Source organism: Heterocephalus glaber, unplaced genomic scaffold (assembly GCF_053883595.1).
Source record: "Heterocephalus glaber isolate CG9 unplaced genomic scaffold, H.glaber_assembly_v1.0 deba00001689, whole genome shotgun sequence".
Taxonomy (NCBI): domain Eukaryota; kingdom Metazoa; phylum Chordata; class Mammalia; order Rodentia; family Bathyergidae; genus Heterocephalus; species Heterocephalus glaber.
In genome coordinates this window covers 11,215,704-11,238,245 of record NW_028258414.1, presented here as the reverse complement: position 1 = coordinate 11,238,245, position 22,542 = coordinate 11,215,704, and the positions used below count along the sequence as shown (strand labels likewise).

The 22,542-nt window shown below is 42.2% G+C and overlaps 1 protein-coding gene across 4 annotated transcripts in view; it reads right to left on the bottom strand.

Moving 5' to 3' along the window:
- Kif23 (kinesin family member 23) overlaps nt 1–22,542 on the bottom strand; it is a 28,145-nt gene that overhangs the window by 1,363 nt on the left and 4,240 nt on the right. Inside the window, exons 3-23 of one of the 4 annotated variants that reach the window (XM_013076268.3) lie at nt 21,185–21,254; nt 19,964–20,098; nt 17,607–17,712; nt 17,057–17,193; nt 16,576–16,685; nt 16,066–16,236; nt 13,143–13,255; nt 12,864–12,985; nt 11,222–11,324; nt 10,146–10,225; nt 9,942–10,061; nt 9,583–9,709; nt 9,128–9,283; nt 7,838–7,995; nt 6,979–7,152; nt 6,550–6,738; nt 5,959–6,270; nt 2,820–3,050; nt 990–1,072; nt 736–814; nt 98–168 (exon numbers count right to left, since the gene is read on the bottom strand). In XM_013076268.3, the coding sequence (XP_012931722.1) occupies nt 98–168; nt 736–814; nt 990–1,072; nt 2,820–3,050; nt 5,959–6,270; nt 6,550–6,738; nt 6,979–7,152; nt 7,838–7,995; nt 9,128–9,283; nt 9,583–9,709; nt 9,942–10,061; nt 10,146–10,225; nt 11,222–11,324; nt 12,864–12,985; nt 13,143–13,255; nt 16,066–16,236; nt 16,576–16,685; nt 17,057–17,193; nt 17,607–17,712; nt 19,964–20,098; nt 21,185–21,254 (2,847 nt within the window). Of the gene's footprint in view, nt 1–97; nt 169–735; nt 815–989; nt 1,073–2,819; nt 3,051–5,958; nt 6,271–6,549; nt 6,739–6,978; nt 7,153–7,837; nt 7,996–9,127; nt 9,287–9,582; nt 9,710–9,941; nt 10,062–10,145; nt 10,226–11,221; nt 11,325–12,863; nt 12,986–13,142; nt 13,256–16,065; nt 16,237–16,575; nt 16,686–17,056; nt 17,194–17,606; nt 17,713–19,963; nt 20,099–21,184; nt 21,255–22,542 lie in introns of all 4 variants that reach the window. The other 3 variants (XM_087199208.1, XM_004855567.4, XM_013076269.3) reach the window with 3 other exon arrangements.

Sequence of the window (22,542 nt, the reverse complement as noted above, 5' to 3'; positions counted from 1 at the left end):
GCCCACACAATCCGGGGGACCACATTTACTCCCAAGAACAAGGCCCAGCTGGCTGGGTGGAGTGGCAGGGTGCCAGCACTAGAGGAGGGAAACTCACTTGGGTTGTGCGTGGTGCTGGTATCCTGGTCCCAGCTGAGACCCCGCTCTCATCTCCACAGCCATGGAGCACTATGAAGAAAGACACAGAGGACAAGTCAGCTCTCCCAACTGAGCACTTCTAACTTGGGCTCTCACAGCTGGAGGTGCTGCTCACCAGTGTGGCAAAGGCGCTGAGGTTAAGGCTCCAGCCAGGCACCTGCTCTGGCTCGGTCCACACCTTTGGGACCAGAAGGGCCTTTGGGTGTCATCCTAGGAACTTCTCTTGTTCTACCTCAGGGCGAGCTCTCCAGAAGCTGGCAGCCAGGACCAGAGCGCTGCCTCTGGGCTGTACCCACATTCTTTCCATAGGAACCCTGCACCCGTTTCTATGACCTCCCACCTGTCTGCCATTCCTCTCATTACCCCTGTTACCTCTGGCTCCATTCCTGAGCCCTGTCTCCACACTGAGAACAGGGGCTCTGCACCAAGGAGCCCCAGCAAAAAACAGGTGCCCTCGGGTATTTGGGACAGGCCCCAGGCTGCACTGTCACCATGAAATGGGCCTCAGCATCTTCAAAAATCAGGAAGAGCCACAGTTGTGGAGCTGAGAGCCCGACACCTACTCTTCAGCAAGCAGATAGTTAATGTCCACCCTACCCGTGTCTCTATGTCAGTCGATTCAGACTCCATGCCATCTGGTTGGACAGGTGCTGATGATGAACGTCGCTTTCGATTACTGAAAAAAAAGGGCAACACAGTGCCATGGTTATGTGTGCATCTAATAACAAGAAAAACGCTAGGCATGGGGAAAACCCACTATATCCTTGGTGAGTTCATGACACATCCTGAGGGTGCTGTGTTCCCCAGAATGACCAGCTAAGAAACAGTCACCCCAAGAAGAGCTCACTCACCTGCCTGGTGACTGTTGTTTTAAGGTCTCAATACCAGTAAACTGAACAGCCTGTCCGCCACCCCTTGTTTTATAAACATCGCCCTAAAGCCAAGAGAAAGGGCCACAGTTACACTCAGATACAGCTGAAGGATAAACACACGTATATCATATTTCACATTAACCTCAAGATTCTACTGTTTTATCCAAACTCCCACCCACAAAACCAGATGGTGCTTGGGCAGCCGAGTCTGCACGAATAAAGCACTTTACAAAGTTGAGTTCATCTCTCTCGCTAACAGAAACCCAATACAGTGTATTCAGAAACATTCCTGATTGTGGAGAAAAAGATACTGTAATTTTTTGTTCTACCTATAATTTAAAAACCAAACTACAAGCCAGTGTGGTGACACATGCCTGTCATCCCAGCAATTAGGCTGAGGCAGGAGGGCTGTGAGGTTGAGGCCAGTCTGGACGGCAGAGCTAGACCCTGCTTCAAACCAAAAGGGAACAACAGCATGACCGTGAATTAAGGATCAAGAAAGCTCCCAGCACTGTCTGCACATTCCAAGGCCCTGTGCCTTCCCTCTCGGCTGTCCTCCCATCTTTAAACAGTGGTCTTGCTTTTAACTATTTCTAAGCACTGTCCTCAAAACTGAATTTGAAATAAAAAGTGTTTTCTTTCATGATTGTCTTTTATTTTCCTATTCATTGATTCTATGATTAAAGGGAAGAAAATTCTATAGACAGGTAAGTCTTTTCTTTCCAGAAAAGGGCTCTGGGCAGCTAAATCCTGAGTAATTTTCAGGAGTCAGATTTTTTTTTTTTTTAGGTACCAGGGATTGAACTCGGGTCCTTGCGCTTGCGCAGCAGGCAGCGAAACCACTGAGCTAAATCCCCAGCCCCAAGAGTCAGATTTTAATACAGGCTTTTCTTTTGCTTTTTTTTTGTAAAAACTTTTTAGTAAAAATTGTTTTCAAATCAAAATACTTTTATTTAGACAAAAGATTTCCAAATTTTGAATCAAAGGATGTGATTTCAGTGCTAGCCCATGACTTCCTAGCAAATCACTTAATGTCTGTGAACTGGTAAACATGAGAGTAAAAATACCACTTTTATTATTTACTATTTACTAGAAAGACTTAACTATTTCATGAAGAGATATGAGGCTTACAAATGATAATAGAAGAGCTTGGAAAACTGAAAATACTATGTACTATGTTGTACATAGCAATTATTATTTTAATGCCCATTTTATTTATTTTTTTGTTTTTGAGACAGGATCTTCCTATGTAATCCAGGCTGGCCCTGAACTCATTATGTAGCCCAGGCTGGCCCTGAACTCACGGTGATCCTCCTGCCTCAGGCTTTTCATCTTGAACTAACAGCAAAGACACAAAGGTCTTGCTAAGTTGCTAAGTTGTCTGGACTGGGCTCAAATTTTCGATTCTCCTGCCTCAGCATCGCAGTAGTGCACCACCATGCCTGGCTTAGGTTTACTTTTTAAGTAGAACTAAGCTAGATATACTATAAAGGACAGTTAGACAAAACCTGTGAATGTAAACCTATTTAAGGACATTTAGTCACAATTTAGTAGATCCACAATGTAGATGGTTTGCTGCTAAGAAAAGTTACACCAAATGCCCAGTTATGCTCCACTTGACAATGATGTGCCATCAAAATGGCAGCAGGGGAATGGCTCCTGGCTGATTTTTTTTTTTTTTTCTTATTTCGGTACCAGGGACCAAACTCAGGACCTTGCGCTTGCTAGGCAGGCGGCAGCACCACTGAGCTACATCCCCGGCTGGCTGATTTTTCAAAGTATGTTTGCTCCTGTGTACATCGTTTTTACCTTAATTAGCTTAGTCTCAATCTCTCCATCGGAGGCTAGTTCCTGGTGGGTCAGCATGTACTTCTCACACTTAGCTAGTGCCTTTTCACTGGGAACAGACACCGTGATAGCGCGGGGCACCTGTGGCTGCATGACTGTTTCGTTGTGCACGTTAGAGGCGGGCTTATGATCTACCCATCTTTCCCCTGCAGAGCGGGATCGTCTGCGTCGGACACCAATTGGTAGTGCATTCTGATCAGGTTGGAAGAGGTATTGAGAAACAAGCACAGCCCAGAATTAATCAAAAGGTATTATTAGAAGTGCAGCAGGCTTGGCTACATTAGTGGATGACAGTATCAAAACAAAACTTTTTCACAAGTGGAAGGTCCCGAGTTCGATCGCCGGTACCAAAAGAACAAAACAAACCTTTTACAGAGCTAAATGTTACTTACACAATTAAAACATTCTTTTCCTATTTAAGCACAGAACCAACACACATCTTTTCACACCAGCTTGTATGTTATATATTCTACCTAGGAGTTTCCCTTTCACCAAAGGATGAAAGGAGAAGACCTGGTAATTCTCCTAGTTCTTCAGTTTAGGCACAAATCATTTATTTTGCATTTTGGATAAAAAATCAATATTTATGCCTGCTTTTGTGAGGCAGTTTACAATCTATTGGATCAGCAAGTCAGTTGAAAACATCAGTAAGACCAATAAAAGCCCTAAACATGTCCTAGGCATCTAACAAGAGAAAACACTCCTTACACAAAGAGACAAAAAGAATAACAAAAGCTTATGAAGCTGTATAGAGCAAAAATGCTAAAGGACATAAGTTGTAATGAAACCCTATGTATAACATGATCAAAGCAACATAAAGTACTTCTTTCTGAATGCTTTCAGTTAATATTTTTAAGTCTTAGAACTTCCCAAAAATTTCAAGGACAACAATGGCTAAAATATACCATTTCCCTCTATAACTTCATAAAGGCTCTAAGAATCAAAGACTATAGTATTAAATCAGTCTCTGTCATACAATAAAAAATTAGCTGCCTCCAGTCAAATGCCATGTAGATCTGGGAAAGTTACATTTGGCACATTCAGCCTATGAAGATACTTCCAATACATGACATAGTTAACAGCTTGAAGCAATTGTGTGAACATCTCCTGTTTATAAAATTGAAAGCAAATGGAAAACATCTACCACAGGCCAAAGTCTTCAAAGCTGGCCAAGTATGAGGATCTCAATTTCATAATGCACATCTGGAGAACTCAATCATTTTCCCTGTTACAAAAACCAGATGCAGCACAGCTCAATTGATACAATAAAACACAGCCAATGTAATTTGCCACTAAAGATACCCGCCTCAGCACAGGCAGGAAATTGCATTCCTCACATGGTCTGATCAATAATGAAAAGAAGTCTGGCCCTTAGGATGGACCATTTAGCAGAGGTGAATATTCTTGAACCCATTACGCAGTAATACGTTCTGAAACAGGTTTTGGGAAGCTCATGGTCGGTACAATCTTCTAGCACTCATAACATAAACATTAAAATGTTTTTCCTCACTTCAGAATATAATTCAGTCCACCTGGTTATTTTTGACCAACAAACCTGGACACATAGATACTAACCTTAGGTAACTTCTGCTGCACTTCTAAGAGGATTTTGATTTCAAGGGAGAAGTTAAAGTGCCTCTAGTAAATCCTCTTAAATATCTCAGGGCCAAATTAGGCATTTCATTACTCCCGGCCAGGCGTGACCAGGCCTAGAGTGGTTTCCAGTCTACATACGCTCACAAAATAAGGGGATTGACTAGAGTTGATCAGAAGGACTATTCACCATGATTTGCTCCCTAAAAAGGCTGAAGGCAAAATTTGCAAAGTAAGAAATTAAAGAGATTTCAGAAGCATCTGTTGATAGGTACCTTGGAATTCCTCATTATGTTAGTAATGAGTAATCCAGGTCCCCCAAGTTAAGAAAATCTAAAGCGAATATTTACTATAAGACCAGTTTGCTTAGAAGTTTTAAAAGAGCTATGTTAAGATGTTACTAAATATAAAAATCACAATATTAACTTGGTCCCTTTATTTAGATTCAAAGGAAACTTAATTTTGTAAAAAAAACAATATGAGCAGGAGTTTATTTCAACACCCTTGAATCAGGCAAAACCCTTGTAATTTGAAATAAAAGCCTGGAGATTAAAAGCAATTTTGTGGATATAGAAGCCATCAATAAGTTTCAAATCTACTCCTCTAACTTTAACAGGGAATGTCATGAAAATCAAAAAATGTGGGGAGCTATATAAATAGAGTTTAACGAGACATACTTAACACACGCAATACAGTTACCTTGATATCGTGGGCTGAAAAACACAAGAAGCCAATATTGGGATAACCAGGGAGGTTAGAGGCTATTCAATTAATTCAGCAGATGTGATTTGTAGGTTATGTAGGACAATGGCTTTATTTTTAGACATGCAGTCTCACAAAGACTGTGACTAACTTTCAGAGGATTCAGGGGAAAATGTTTACAAAAAGTAATAATCGGTAAATCTAGGTAAGTGGGAAAAGAATTACTACCCCATTCTTTGAACTTTCTTTGGGTTCAGAATATTTCAGAATAGCTTGAGAAAATAACTTTAAAAATTAAACTTCCAATAAAACAAGAAAAATAAATTTTTTAATTAAATTTGGAAAAGGAAACCTGAAAGAAAAAAACGGAATATGTGCTTGAAGACACTTATATTTGAGCTGAGAAGCTCAGTGGTAGAGTTCAGGCTTAGTATGTGTCAGGGCAGAGGTTCAATCCCCAGCACCAAAAAAAGTAAAAAGAAGATAGAAAAGAAAAATGAATGAAGACTTCCTGTTTGCCAGTTCTGTGCAGAGCTTGCTAACTTCTGCAGCTGCAAAGCAGACTGCTCTCAGTGAGCCAAACTGACCTGCGATAACTGAGCTCACATCTGGGGCCAGATGTGTTCAGGCTGTTTCAGATGAGCTCGGTCTCAATTTTAGGGTGATTCAGTCTTTCAAATTAAGTGACAAAAACAATCCAACCTTGTTCACAATGGACCCCGCCCATCTTTCCGTTGAACTTTGGGAACCAAGTTAGAAAAAAGGAAAGGAGATCAAATCTATAGCTATGATGCTTGGCACTGACCCTGCAGCAATGATCCTCTTGTACGTCTATCTCATTCCTGAAAGTAGGAACCACCTCCCTGCCTTCCATCCAGTACATCCCTCGCCTTCTGTCTGACACGGCACAAACTTTACTTTGTCCTGGCTCCCGCTGCCTATGCTTTGCAATAGATGTGACATTGCCAGGTGTGTTGTACGAAGGAATTTTCTGCTCCCATTCCGATATACAGGAAGCCACAGAAATGCTGCTCCAAGAGTTAGAGCGCCTACGTAGATGTGGCTGACTCATGAGTTGCTGGCCGTTGGAAATCTGAGCAATATAGTTACTAGAAAGCTAGAAAAAGTGGAGAGAAATTAATGAGCGAGATGGAAAAACTGAGAGACACAGTTCATTACTCTTCTATCATTTTAGCAAAAGACAACATTATAACTAATTATTTGGATTGTTAGTTAATTTTTGGTATTAAATATGTTTAAACTCGATTTTTAAAATTTTCCATAGGACTTTAAGAAAGTAATAAATCGTATAAAACAAAAACTTTGACTTTGATAGAAAGTCCCGTGAGCTGAGCAAACTCTGCAGGGCAAAGCTGGTACCCAACAGGTAACTTACAGCTGGCGACGCAGAAGCCGATCTGCGAGTAACTTTTTCTTGGCCCTGCTCTCGATCCCGCTCCCGAGAGGGCCTCTCTGGCTTTTCGGTTTTGGGCTCAGTAACGATAGCTTTCAGCTGTTTCAGTTTTTCATCCTTAACCCAAAGTTGGTTTTGCATTTCCAGCTGCGTGGCTGCCACGCGACGGTCCTACAAATGATCGGTGGCATTTTATCTTCTATTCAGTCATATCAAGTGAGGACACCTAGCTACCCCATCACTTTATCACCTTAAACTGACAGTTCTCCCGTTCTCCCTACATGAACCAAAGCCATATCACAAGTACAGTGATTGAAAATAACTAAAGTACCAAAACAAAGAAAAGAACTAAACTACAACTTGAAGAAAACCACCCAGCTCTGGGAGGAGCACTGGAAGGGTGACACTCACGCATTCCTTCTGCCACTTTGTTGTCATTTCGGCCACCACGCCTTGAAGCCTCGTTTCCAACCTGCAGTGCTCAGAAATTTGTCGCTGAAGTTGCTGATTCTGGTTTTCAAGTTCCTGTTGCAGATTAAGTCGGTCTTTTTCATATATAGAAGTTGTTTTCTCTAAAATCTCAACCTGGGGATATAGACCATTATGTTCAGTAGCTGGCATGTGAACATTTCACATAGCTATAAAATCTTTCAAAACTGCTCATGGAAGCACTATTGTGGAAAGAAAAAAATCATAGAAAAAGCACTTTTTCTCTCTAAAATTTCATCTAAATTCCTACCTCCATTCCCAGAAATGAGATCTTGAAAGACAAGATTACAACTAACTTCAAGCAAAAATCCTTTTCCCCTAGAACTAAGGCCTAACACTGTATTTCTTAAGCAAGTTTCAGAAGAGAGAAAATGGTGCAAGAACGTGTTCCTGCCGCCTCTCCGTGACTCTCAAATGAAGCTGAGGCCTCCCCAGCACCATGGTGCTCCCCAGAGTGCATGCGAGGCCATCCCGAGTTTGTTCTCTTACTATGTGATTTGTAAACCAAATCCACATCCACTTAACATTCACTGAGTATCTTCTCCATTCAAGGCACCATTATCTCATGTAAGCATTAATTCCATGAGATTGTTTTTTTAAAAAAAAAATAATATGGAAGAAACATTTCTAATGATAAGCCAAAAATCTTGGCGAAGGGTATGAAGACAGTAAATGGCAAGTGACCACTAATGAGCAGCAGGGACAGGCACGTGGAGGAACCCAGACTGGGAGCAGCACTACCCCACTGGCACAGACACCACTGTGAGACCCCAGGGCAAACCTTGTGTTCCAGTGTCTTGTTTTTCTTTTCTAGGCGTTCTATTTCCACTTTCTGTCCTGAAATCATCTTTTCTTTCTCGTTTAGTTTTCTTTGACTACAGTTTTCTTTATTTCTAACAGCACTTTCAAATTCGTGTAACAAAGCACTGAAAGTATTAGCTGAAATAAAAGCATGCAAACCAAACTTTACTCCAAATGCAAAAGAACTAAATGGAACCAACTTGTATTTGAAAACACTAGATAAAATGTAGCTTTCAGCAAACATCACTCTATAAGGCTATAAGGGGAATCAGGAATTTGATTCTCAAATATACAAAAAACGTTCACAGAAGCATCCTTCCTTCTTCCCTCTCTTCTCTTCTTTCTTCCTGAGACAGGGTCTTGGTATATAGTCCAGGTCATCCTTGATCTCTCTATGTCTCCCAGGCTGGCTTTGAACCCATGATCCTCCTACCTCAGCCTCCTGAGTGCTGAGATTATAGGTGTGTACCACCACGCCCAGCTTGAAGCTTGCTTTCTAATACTGAAAGACTTTCATTCTGCACTACAGTATTCTTCTCTCTATGCTTACAGGTAAATAATATGCTTACAAATACAAAAACAAAAATAGCTTGTGATTTAGAAAGATACACCAGTTGCTGTTGTATGTTGGGCTAAACACTGAGATACACTCGCTCGCTGGGTACCCAGAATTTTCTTACATTTCATTTTTCCCCATAACTTCTTGAGGTACAAAGAAATCAAATCCTCATTTTATAGACAGTGAATCTAAAACAATAATCCTATGTTCCCATCACTGTTAGTAAAAAAAAAATAAAGGTTAAAAATAAATAAATAGGGCTGCAGATTTAGCTCAGTGGTTCCACTGCCTGCCTTGCAAGCACAAAGACCCGAGTTCGATCCCCAGTACCAAAAAATAAATAAATAAATAAATAAATAAAGATTGAGGTGGAATATACTCATTTTTTCCTTTTCGTTGAGTTTCTTAAAATATATTCTGTTTGTTTGGTTTTTTTTTTTTGGTACCGGGGATCGAACTTGGGACCTTGTGCTTTCGAGGCAGGCGCTGGAACCACTGAGCTAAATCCCCAGCCCAAGTTTCTTAAAATATAAAAAAAAAATCTGCAGGGAAACAATTTCTGTCATTCTAACTCACAAATGCTTTGCATACTACAAGGCATAGAGATGAAACAGCTCTTCCTTAAAGAGGCATCCTGCCCTAGAACTCCAGTTCACTACAAATGCTTTCAATTTCTTGAGCTAACACAACTAGAAGCAGTTCTGCCCTCACCTTGTCTGGTAAACTCATCAATTTTCATTTGTCGCAGGTGATGTCGTTTCTCCAAGCTCTCGATCAGTCTTGGAAGGGTCTGCTCATCATTGAGGTCCAAAATCTCACACAGCGGCAAAGGTGGAAAACTCTGTAGACCCACCTCGGTGACCAAGGCTTCTGGATCGAATCACACAAAACGAAAAGGTTACACGAGAGAGAAAGAGCTTAAACAAGCCTGTGTAATCAGAGCCCCAGAGCAAGGAGCCACAGCGTTTCTAACATTGGCATAACCTTACTGCCTGAAAAATGAAAATTACTGCAACAAAAGAAATCTCATTTATATTTTGGTTTAAACTTTTTTTTGCATTTGGTTCTTGAGAAGGGATGTGAACAGTTGCCTTTTATAAAATAGATTTTTTAAAACTTAAGAGCCAGAGCAGTCAGTGGGTAGAAGCTACAAGGCCACATCATACCATCTCCAACTGGGCCTCCTCGGATCTGGTTTCGGAATCGCCTCCCAGGTGTTAAGCCCCACACGGCCTTGTCTACTGCTCTGGCCACCTCCACCTCTTGCGTCACTTCTGCAAATCTCATGACTTGCTGCAACACAAAACAAATGTGGTTTGTAAAAGACAAGCATCTCCAAGTCCTCTTTCAGAAGTCACTAAATGGAGCAAAAATAGATTATTTATTATTTCACTTCTATATCCAGTGGTTCTGCCTCAATTTATAAAATGTTCAAAATGCCAATCTTCACCTTAAATAGCTGTCTTCCCTAAAAAAACAACAAGACAAACCATTTGATTTTATGGGATAAATAAGTGAAAGTTACCAGGTTTTCTTCGTAATCGGTGGTCTTTGGATTCACACACACGATCATACGCACTTTTCCTTCTCCATCAAAATAGTTCTTGAACAGATGGGTTAATTTCGAATCTCGATACGGAACCATCTAAAAGAACATTCAAATATAAGAACACAGGGCAAACACACAGAAACAAAACCATACAAGTGGTCGATGCTGACTGACACTGACCTTGTTAGTTCCGTACATCTGGTTCTCTCTCAGGATCTCCATACATGTTCTCAGATTCATCAGTGACTGATTAATGTTACCTGACAGGAAAACGTGCACAGAAGGCATTTGAAAGCAATGTAGTAGCTAAGGTGTATTGTGTATGCCTATGAAATCTCAACTTCATATTGACTATTAGATGGGAACCAAACATTTTCATGGCTCACTTTAAAAAGTGGTCTATACATGGTCTAGACTCTCTCCATTTTTGTTTTTTTTAGACAGGGTCTTGTTCTATAGTTCAGGCTGGCCTTGAACTCACTATGGAGCCCACGCTGGCCTCAAACTCAGTGATCCTCCTCCCTCAGCCTCTTGAGTGCAGGGAATTCAGGGATGCGCCACCACACCTGGCCAGGCTGTGTTTCTACAGTAGCTCTTCTATACAGGTTAAGAAACATCCTTTGGGATTCTACTAAAAGGCAACATTGCAGGTAATGACCCAGCAGGCTTCTCTAGTTTTATAGAGAATGTACATGAGACAGATGTTTAATGTCCTCATATTGAAATCTCCTCTCTACAGCATTCTCCAAAGCATGACCATTTTGGGCCACACTGGCTCCACCAAGAGTCTAGAGTCCTCTCTGGCCCAGAGGGTACATGTGTCACAACTGTTGAGCATCTTAGGAACCAGCCAACTCTGTTCCTTTGGCATCTCAACAAGGATTCCTAAGCAGCATATTTGTTATGTCTGACCAATCTTGTTTGGATTTCTTAGCTAAGGCAAGCGTGACAGATACATCAAGCCTCTAAGACCACAGACATCACTTGATTAGACCCAAGCGTGCCTAAGAATGCATTCATACTGGAACTGTGTTAAGGGCAGGTAGCTCCATCGTGCTCTGGTCTCTGTGTTAGCAAATAGATGAGTTAGAAGCTAAGTTTAAAGGTCAGTGACATTGCTTTAGTTATGCTGGTTGGGTATAATGTAAATTATCTAAAATGACGAGTATGCTACGGCTGCCATTGACAGAGTAGATAATAAACTGGTAATGTAAGTTTTTGAAAGCTGCAATAAATAAGTAAGATGCTTTACCCACCTGCCTCACGTAATCTGTTCCCTTCCGCTTTGGTGCGGTTAGTTCTTTCACTTCCAGCAAGATCTACCAAGAACAGCTGGCTTATAGTGATTTGTTCTTTTTCCTGAAAGGGATCACAAAGCCAATAACCTAAAATAAGTTATAATGGCTTACAGTGTTCGTGAAGCAGAATCAAGTCACCAAATCAGTAAGTCCTACCCAATGCGATATTTGCTCAATATAAAATGGGCAGGAGAGGCAGAGGACACGTGTTATAGGAGAGCATTTGCTTCAAGTGTATGATAAACACACTCATGACATTAAACCACCACTTGTCTGTTGTCTGGTCTTCTGTCTACATCAGAATATTCAAGGGCCGGGGATTTAGCTCAGTGGCACTGCGCCTGCCTTGCAAGCACTGGGTCCTGAGTTCAATCCCCAGTACCAAAAAAAAAAAAAAGAATATTCAGGCTCCCTGGCAGCAGAGGGACTCGGTCTTCACCACTTTTATCTCCAGCACCCTGCACACTTTTCAGTGAAGTGATTCAAAGGAAACCAAGTGTATATGAAAGGTTGATTTATACCCCATTTCTAGCTAAAATGTGTTTACTTAGCAGCTATAACATTCATTGTGACTATACACCAAGCACTGGATTATGAACTTCATAAACATTACATCCTTTAATCCTCACAAGCCACCCCGCCCCCTTCCCATTATTAAGGATTGAAACTAGGGCCTTCATACTGAGTGACACTCCAAGCCCTTTTTTATTTACTGAGGGTCCCGCTGAGTCACAAAGTTGCCCAGGCTGAACTAAGCTTGCAGTCCTCCTGCTCCAGCCCTCCAGTGTGCTGGGATTACAGGTTTGCACCGCCACACAATCTTAGGAGGAGGTTCTATTATAGTATCAGACTATTATAGTTAGATCAGACAGCTAGTAAATAAATAGGAATATGAATTCAAATTCTGGTAGTCTGCAGAGTCATTTCTTCCTGCCACCTACAAACCACCATGATGTCACAATTTCATGATACAGTATTATGATTACAGTTAAATGGCTTACAGTTATTAATTGTGTACTCAGGCTCAAATACTGTTAATGATTGCTGAAGCTTTCTAGCATGCCAGGTCTGAGGCTGGGGATATAGCTCGGTGGCAAAGTGCCTGCCTAGCATGCCTAGTATGCATGAGGCCCTGAGTTCAATTCCCAGTGCTAAAAAAAAGCATGCCAGGCCTGGCAGCAAATAGTGATCAGCAGGTGGGGCCCCACTGGTCTATCTGCCAGAAGATAAGCAATTGAAACCACTGGCCACCCCGTAACTGTACTTATGCTGAAAAGTAAACTGCTGACATTTAAAAATATTAACTAAATTTCCCCATACAAAAGAATCATTAAAGATAAAATAATCAACTGCACATTCTTATTCTAAGAGATTTTTAAAAATATGTAAATCCTTTTCATAGCAAAATTCCAGGTTCGCAGATTCAATAGCAGCTTCTCAAAACTATACTATTTAATGAGAAAAAAAATTATCTTGAAGTATCAGCTATGCAAATATTAATTCTAGAGCAATCTTTATCGCAATGATACCTTTGTAATGTAACTCTAATTCCAGAAATTGAGGACTGAGGCCAAGAGCAACCCCACACTCTGCAGTTTACCTGTAGGACGTTGTCCCCATCTGCATCCAGCGGAGCCTTCACTAATTTAATGTTGAACACACTATGGGAACGGCTGGACTCATGGTTCAAGTGCGTGTTAGCAATGCGTCTCTTTGTCTGGCCTGTGATGACAGAGAAATTCTTGATCATACCTTTACTTAATCATTTCATTGTACATACTTTCCAATACATCAAAAAGAACTGCTGTCAAATTAAAGAACCCACTCTCAGGGTTCAACCCATATTTTACATTCCTCTACTTCTAGTTGTGTTTCTCACCTCTCCAGAAAACTTCAAAAGCCTCTTCAGTAGATTTCACTTCCACTTGAGTACACCCGGCAACGAATATGTTATGGCTCTTATCTTCCCGAAGCATTTTAGATTGTGGCGGTCTGTGGGAAAGAGAAAAAGGTTAGATTCCTAAGTGATACTAATGTGATAATGTGATATTGAGATACTAATGTGTTCACTGAGGACTAGAACTACATTGCTTAGCAACTCTATTGTTAACTGGAGATAAGCTCACCTAAGACCTCAGAAACATGCCAGAGCATGAAGCTAAGGGCACACAGGTGAGGTTACTTACTAACAGGTAACAGGAAGCAATTCTGTTGTGAAAGCTTTGCTCTGATTCACTAATAAAGCACATTAAACATTCATAAACTAGAGCACAGTAGAACCACTGCAGCACCACTGGTTCTGCTCTCACACACATGACAGAGCTGGGCTACACCAGCAGCAGCAGGACTCTTTCCAAGATCAGATAGTTCAGGAGCAAGAAAGGCGCAAAGGTAGCAGCCAGCCCAGTGCCAGTAAAAACCTACATGCAAACATGCTACAGGCACCAGCCACTAGCATATCTGCACCCTTCTCCTTAGGAAAGAGACACAGCATCACATACACAAAATCAGTGCTCCTCCCGGGGTTCCTGCAACTGTTCCACCTACCAAAGGAATAAGGTAGATGCTGCAGCTTCCAGAGCAGCATTTCTGCCCAGACTAGCAACAAGTACAATGAGAGGTTATCTTTAAACCCTCCACTTCCAATATTTGTTCATTGCATTAAGAACCACTAAAATTGTCAGGTGTGGTTGTGCACGCTTGCAATCCTAGCACTGGGGAGGTTGAGGCAGGAGGATTGTTCAAGGCCAGTCTAGAATATACAGCAAGACCCTATCTAAAAAAACTGAAAACAGGCTGGGCATGGTGGCACACACCTATTATCCCACACTGGGGAGACTGAGGCAGGGGGACTGGCTCAAGTTTGAGACCTGTCCGGGCTATATAGTAAGTTCAAGGCCAGCCTGAACTATAAAGCAAGGCCCTGTCTCACAAACAAAAACAATAAAAGTTAATAGCTCAGAGAGGCAGGTCTAACACCACCCTAGCAAATTAAATCTGAATCAGATGGCTAACAGGCACCCTCGTAAACTCATTCAAGGAAATAAACAGGCACTTTTGATGGTCTTTCTTTGCATAAGTTAGTTAATCAAGACAGGGTGCTCTGAAAAGAATCCCAATTTAAATAAACCAAGCCAAAACATGGCACACAGGCAGACACGGAAGTAATGAATGACATTACCAAAGTTTAGGAAAATGGATACACACAAAACTGGAGTCAAGACAGCTAGCAGCTTGAAACAAAGAGGAAAGTAGTAAAATCAACAATTTGATATAAAAATTAAGCATCACCAGATATAGTGGTGTATACCTGTCATACCAGCACTCTGGGAGGCTGGGCCAAGGGGATTGCAAGTCTGAGCAACTTAGTGACTTAGCAAGATTCTGTCTCAAAAAATAAAAAAGCGGAGAGGACAGCTGAGGCCATAGCCAAATGCAAAGGCCCTATATTCAATCCCCCGTACACACACACACACACACACACACACACACACACACACACACACACACACACACACACACACACACACACACACACACACACACACACACACACACACACCTCTAACACTCCAAGGGTAAAGAATAGTCCAAAAAATAAGTTCCTTGGTAAAGTTGGCATTTACAGAAGGTTTAAGCAAAGCAAAAAAGGGGACTCTTTCTTCACAAAAACGTCTAGAATTAAAACATTTATATTTAGTTAGCTAAACTACCTACTCTGTAAATTCAAGGACCCCAAAGGAAGTTCCTTCACTGAAATGTGATTCAGTAAGAGCCACACAGAATTCATACACATTTCATAGAAGTCAACTGCACATACTACCTGTTCTCAGTCTAATGATTTTCTAAATCCAGCTGTTTCTCCAATGTGTTCCATGAGGCAGATCCACACAAGCTAAATTTGTTTGGTTTTCTGAGACAGGTTCATACTATGTAGTTCAGGCTAGCCTTGAACTCACTATGTAGCCCAGGCCTCGAACTCACAGTAATCCTACTGCCTCAGCATCCACAGTGCAGGAATTGCAGCCGTGTGCCACCATACTCAGCTTACACAAATTAAATTAAATATAAGACACAGGTCTGTATAGCATGGATGTACTGAGAGGCCCTAATAAAGATGGCATTCAAGCACAGCTTTTAGCTGGGGAACAAAACCTTCCACATAGGAACAAGATACAATACTAACATTAGACAAAAGAGTACAGTCAGCTCGGGCACAAATGCAGACTTATTGTGACATCTGATGTTAACTGGGCTTCTGCTTCCGAAAGGCAAAACCCAGGGAACCTAAGGCACAGTCTGAACTCTGGCAGAGTAACAACACAATGTCACTTCATGTTAATCAGCCATGGTCAGAGAACTACTTGTACATCGTGATCCATAACATAGAGATGGCAAAGACAAGAGGGCTAAAGAGGCTGCAAAACTCCCCATGCGGAGTGTCTGGTCCTCGGAAGGGAGCCCCAGCCTGCATCAACAGGGATGCTTCCTTATGTAATTAATCCGGGGACCTGCTCAGCACAGCTGAGGGCCAGGAGCTCTCCAAAGTAATGGCCAAGATGAATATTTGGGTCACTTTTTTACCTTATATGCCTGAGCCCACTGGTCCCCTAAAACAGCCACTATCTTGCTAGTAATAAAAGTGCTCATTGAACATTGACTACATAATGTCTGAGCTACTTCATTCCATCCTCAAAACAAATGCAAGCACTGGCTCCATTTCTAGCTGAAGAAATAAAGGGTCGCTAAGGGAAAGTGACTTCCCCTAGGTGAACAGCTAAGGGGCTCTCATCTCTACTTACTTGCTCTTTATCGGATCAAATGGCACCTCTTCCAACAGATCATAAATGTAATTATTATATATTTCAATGTAAGAGACAAATACACCATAGACGCTATCTTCATCAACTTGTTCTACTTTACAGAATTCTTGTACATTTATTATATCTGCAAAGTCTGGATCTACTTGTCGTCTAAAAAACAGAAACAAAAAATCAGTCTTATTCACTGTAAGTCTTGATCTAAAGTTAACAATCCCACAGGGAAACTAAAGCTCCAAGGCTGAGTACACAAAACCACTTTGTTCCTATTTACTCAAGTCTGCTGCCACCCCAGCAGCCCACCCTGGGCCCTCCCAGTTTCCCAGCAGACTCTAACCATCTCCCACACAGAGACAGCTTCTCACAACAATGCCATACACCAGGGGCTGGGAACCAGAGGGAACACCCAAGCAAAGACACCATTCACCATCCCGCAGCCACCTCTTCTGCTCCTCACACTGGGGCCAGTGACCCGCAGATGTGATCACTTACTTGGTGGAGGGTGTCTTCGGGTTGAGTGTGGCTTCTCGTTTCTGACGTTCTAATAAGGCATCGACTTCACACTGAATTTCCATACTATTCCTATCATTAGATTTAAAAACCTGAAGGAGGGGCAAAAATCAAACCGTGCTTTTTAGACTTTGACTTACACAGTGCAAAACACATTTAAGAAATGAGCCGTGTATCATTTAAGTTTCAAAATGGCTCTGATACTTTGCTTCTTCCTAACACCACTGTGTCCAGAGGCATCTTGGGCCTGTATAAAATACGCACAACACAGGCCACCTGTGGTAGCGCATACCTATAATCTCAGCACTAGGGAGGCTGAGGCAGGAGGATCACCATTAGTTCTTGGCCAGCCTGGGCTACACCCTGAACTACACAGTGAGACCAAAAAAAACCCCCAAAAAGCAGAAACAAAAACAAAACAAGCTAAACTAAAATAGGCACAGCACAGAAGACAGATACTCACATAGCGTTTAGCCTGAAATGGCCCTACACTGTTGAAGATCATCTTCAAGCACCGAGGAAGCAGTCCTCCTTCCCCCGGAGAACCTGTCATGGTGTGAGTTTTCCCGCTTCCCGTCACGCCATATGTAAAGAGAAGACCTGAGGTGCAGCAAGTATGATGCGTTAAAGTCCCGTGTTAAAATGCCTTCCATTGGGGCCGGGGACTTAGCTCAGTGGTTTCACCGCCTGCGGTGCAAGCGCAAGGACCTGAGTTCGATCCCCAGGACCAAAAAAAAAAAAAGCCTCCCATTATAAGCAAAAAACACGAAAATTAACCTGCTCAAAAACGGCAAGTTTAATATTACTGTAACAAACCTGAATTCAAGAGAAACAGAAATCAAATATATAAACATCAAAGTTTTATCAGAAGATGGGGCCGGGGATTTAGCTCAGTGCTTCTGCTGCCTGCCTTGCAAGCTCAAGGTCCCAAGTTCAATCCCCAGTACCAAAAAAAAAAGTTTTATCAGAAGAGAAGAAACAGGGAAATCCCACCAAACTCCCAAGAAGCGCACCATTTTTGCCATGAATGAGGTCGTCTACTAAGGGCTTCGCCACGATGTCAAAAAGCTCCTGCTGGCTGGTGTGAGCAGCAAACACTTGCTTAAAGGAGTACTGAGTCTGTGGACAGAGAAAATAATAATAATTAAAAAATGTTAAGTCTACTACAAGACTGATTTGATTTTAAGTGACAAGGAAGATCAAAAGGTATTATGATTTAGTCAGATTTGTGGAAATCTCTAAATATTACTTCATACAATATTCTACTTTTCTGGATAAAAAGTCATTTAGAATAGCAGTAGCTAGTGTGGTGACTAATATGTAGTGGTGCACACCTGTAACCCCAGTGCTCAAGAGGGTCCAAGAGCTCCAAGACCCAGGGTTAAGGCGGCACTTGAAGGCAGGGCTCTGGCTTATCTGATGAATCCAAAAGATTGTTTAAGTGCTAAACACTACTGGGAGAGATAAACAGGAGGCAGGTGCCACAGCATTTTGCCTCTTGAAAGACTTTATTCATCGAAAGATTTTAAATGGGAAAATGATAAGATCTCCTTCATGGTTTAAAAGAGCATCCTGGCTGCTCTGTGGAATACGTCCGATATGAAGACTGCCAAGAGAAGCAGACAGTCCAGCTGGGCTGCTGCAGCAGTGTGGTCCAAGTCAGCTCAAAGCGAGGTTAGCAAATCAGTGCGAGCCTGAGAACTGTTTGTCCCCAGGCTACTTCAGCATTTGGAAACATTGTCAGCACACCATGGCTGCAGCACCTCAGCCTGGGTCCCGTGGGCTCTGCTCACAAACAGGTTGTCATCAAACTCGCCCAGCTGGTTCCATTTAGCACAAGCTGCACTGCAGCATCAGCTGTCCTGTAGCAAATGTGAAAAAACAAAAAAAAACTATTCCTTCTCTACAGTTTGAGCGGCTCTGGTCTCGGGGACTAAGGGGATACAGCAGTGGCAGCGGGGCTGGATACAAAAAGAGTGCTTCAAGATCCACTTTGGAGTAGCCCTGTTAGGATCCACAGGTGCTGGGATCTGAACAGAGGATCTGCCGAGGACAGGATCTGAAAATTAAGCTCCTGGATTCTGCCCAGGGCAACTGAACAGGAGATAAGAGAGTAACGATGGTTTCTAACTCCATTTATTTCTTTTCTACATGGTAAAAAAGACTAAAACATTAAAAAATTATTTGTCTAGAAGCCCAAAAAGGAAAAAAAAAAAGATAAGAGAAAGTAATTTAGCCATGCTCAGTAGCACACAACAGTAATCCTAGTACTCAGGAGGACTGAGAGTTTGAAGCCAGTCTCAAAAGACACCAAAAATAAAACACCACCACCATCCTTGCAAAAAAAAAAAAGAGAGAGAGAAGGGAAAAAAATCAAGTGTTGCTTTCTGGACACTTAAAACTTGAGATGGCCATGTGACATCCAGCAGAGATGTCAAGTAAGTGGTTGGATACTCAACATTAGAGCTGAAGAAAAGGTCTAGGCTGGAGATGAAAATCCCAGAGTTTTTTTTTACCTATAATCGACATTTAAAGCCATGGGAAAGTATAAAAGAAAACAGAGCCCTGGGTGCAGCTCAACTCTGTATTTAGAGGCTCAACCACAAGGAGCCAGCAAAGGGCGGTGAAGGAGGAGGGAGAGTGGGAAGGAGCCTGGAGCGGCTGCCGGAAGGAGGCTGCTGAGGCATTGAGGACAGAGAGGCCCGCATCAAATGCAGCGGCGGAGGCCATGGTGTTCTCCAAGAGGGCCGGGTCCTGGCCACAGGTGCACAAAGAATGTGCAGCAGTGGAAAGGAGAGAAGACAGCAGGGAGTCCGCTTCCCTCCGTCCTCCCCTGGTCCCGAAGCACTCGACTTGCTGCCTTGCATGAGGGCTACCTGTCTGCTACCCATCCCGACTATGCTGTCATGTCCATCAGGGCAAGGACTGTCTTACTCATCTTTACAGATGTCCTACCTCCAGCTACCACCTCCGCGCAACACTAGTCCAACTGAGCTCAACTTTGTATTTCTGAGTTTACTCAGTATCGTACTATACATAAAATACTTCCTAAGAGGTTGATACAAGCTAGGTGTGGGGGGTGCATGCTTGTGACCGTGAAAGTGTATATGTAAAACTGACCAGCACAAGATCCTGTCATTGCCCATTAAACTCTCCCTAATATTATGCCCCGAAAGCAGTCCTCTAACTCCAGCGCACCGGATGTGTGCATATCCTGGAAATCAAAACGCTTTAGATACAGTGCTTATGAGAAAGGAAATACGTATTTCAAAAATTGGGATCACGTACAAAACTCTGTTAAATTCAAAAACAGAAAAGCCATTCAGGAAACTCAATCAAGTAAAGACAAGCCGGTTCTGGTAGGAATTACCTCCTTGTCATTTCCAGTTCTGTTTAGTTTGTAGTAGCCCTCGGGAGGGTGGAACTGCACCGTTGTGTCGCTGATGACCTCGATGCAGCTGCACTCTTGGTCAGGGAGGCTCAGCGGGCGCACCCTACAGTACACCTGGAAAACCAGGAGGTTGCCATTCAGCCTCATTTCTCACTTAAGCTCCCCATTCATTCATTCATTCATTCATTCAACAAACATTCGGTTCCTCAACTTATGAGACCAATATAAACTCAGAGCCATGAAAAGCAAAATCTGCTACTGAAGATTGTTGAATGGAAACAGATACATTAGACATGAGAAAAGATTCAAAATATGCATAAAATCCAAATAGATCTGGATAACAAAAATATCGAATTGTACAGGTTGTCTTTCACTATTATATTGTGCACAAATGACTAAGCTTTGCAACTAACAAAAATCTCTCCAAATAGTAAATAAAAGCTGCTAGAATTCTTTGGAATTGGATATCAGTTAAAACTTTGTTAGCTCAACCTAACATTTAATACAGAAAGTATAAAAAGGGGGGGACCTTGGGAAAAACCTATCCAATCGTGTCCCCAAGCATCTGCTGTCCTACTCCAGTGGCAGGGCAAGGAGGTGGATTTAAAATACCTCTGAGCAAACCAATCTTATGTTATTTTGTCTTATTTTATTTTTTATTTTTTGGTACGAGGGATCGAACTCGGGTCCTTGCACTTGCAAGGCAAGTGCCAGAACCACTGAGCTAAATCCCCGGCCCTTTTCCAACTTATTTTAAAAGCCAGTTCCCAAGCCTGAAATCACTTGCAATTATGAGGAGGCATTCAAGGGAATCAAGCTGCACCAGTCTATGAATCTTGGAGTGCAGGGCTCTGTTGGAAACATGTCCCCGGTTACCACATGCAAGTAGGAGAGGGCACTCAAGTCTGAGCACAAAATCTCCCCCCATTCCAAGGAGGATGAAATGAACCCAGGCAGAGACTTCTGATTTGTTATACCACTAATCAACCAGGAATAATGCAGTCAAAGACCGCATTTGCCAAGACTTAATTAATCCTACTAAGGAGCACAGCTAGAACCAGGTAGACACAATTCAGTAAATATAATCAATTCTTTTTAGCCCGCTTCCACACCTCTTCCTTCTTCCCTCCCAAGCACACACAGAAGACAGAAAAGGACTGAAGAAAGAACACACACGCATCAAGCCAGGTGAAAACTTACCCCCACCGGCTCCTTGAGGTTCTTCTGGGATCCTTTTTTTACTGCAGGTTTCTTAGGTGTCTTAGCTCTCCTGGCCATGAAAAAATAAAAAAATTAAAACCTCAGTTCAACACTAACATACAAAGACCTCACATATAATTCATACAAAGCCAACCTTCCTCGGGCTTATAAAATTTTTCTGTAGTCGTTCCAAAACACTCCATCCCAAATAACATTAATAATAAGCTGCAGGAGAAGGTGGCATACGTAATCTAAAAGTAATTAAGTTTCCTGTAGCATCTATTTTTGGCACCCAATGTACCTTATTTTTAATACTTCTGTATTTTAAATAGCTTGCACGTTTTCTTGAGCAATAGTTCTACAGAAGCACTACAAATAACTGCCCACACTTACCTCTAGAGACACATGTACACAAGCACACGCTATGTCAACAGTCATTTCCAGGCACAGTGACGAGTCGTTAACCTCAATCACAAAAATGCACAGGGGAAAAAAAAAATGCACAGGGGAGAATATACTCTTAAAATTTATGTCTAGAGCGTGCTTTCGCAGAACTATTCATTGAATACTCAACGCTATGGTCTCAAACTGCCAATTTCTCTCCTTTGCCCTATGGCTCTCTCAAACTACCACACTGGACACCTTGCTCTCTTAAGTAGGAAAAATAGAAAATGTCATTTTCATTTATTTCCCCACCATTTAACATTAAAGTAAAATGACTGGTTTGGACCACAGATTTTTAAATTATTTTTCTCAACATATTCCCAGATGAAGCAGAAGCAAATTAATGTTCTTGATTTGCACGAACTCAATATATCCTTTTTCAAATATAGAGATTTTAACTGGGTATAGTGCACACCTGTAATTCCAGCACTCTAGGAGGCTGAGGCAGAAAGACTGCAATTTCGAGCCCGACCTGGGAAACTTAGCAAATCCTACTTCAAAATAAAAATAAATTTTAAAAAAGGGGCCTGGGGATGGAGCTCAGTGCGAAGGCCCTGGGTTTGATCCCCATTACCGAAGATTAAAAAAAAAAAGACTTTTGACTCTAACTTCTTAATAAAGTGACTGTCCTTTTGCAAGCGTCTAGCCACCCTCTCCTTCACAGAAGTCCTTCCTCAACCGGGAAAGACGCTGCGGTCCGCTAGCGTCGCCTACCAGGGCAGAAATGCGGGCGTTAACTTGGGGCGGGGCCGCCCGGGGACAGAGAGAGCGCCGGCGAAAGGAACTGGCTAGGCCTCAAGGCCACTGCCCGCGACCCAGGATGCCGGGCTCCCGGGCACAGAAACCGCCTGGCGGTCCCCAGGGTCTTCTAGCACCACTGTACTCAGGGCGTCCCCAGATCCGCACCCCTCTGC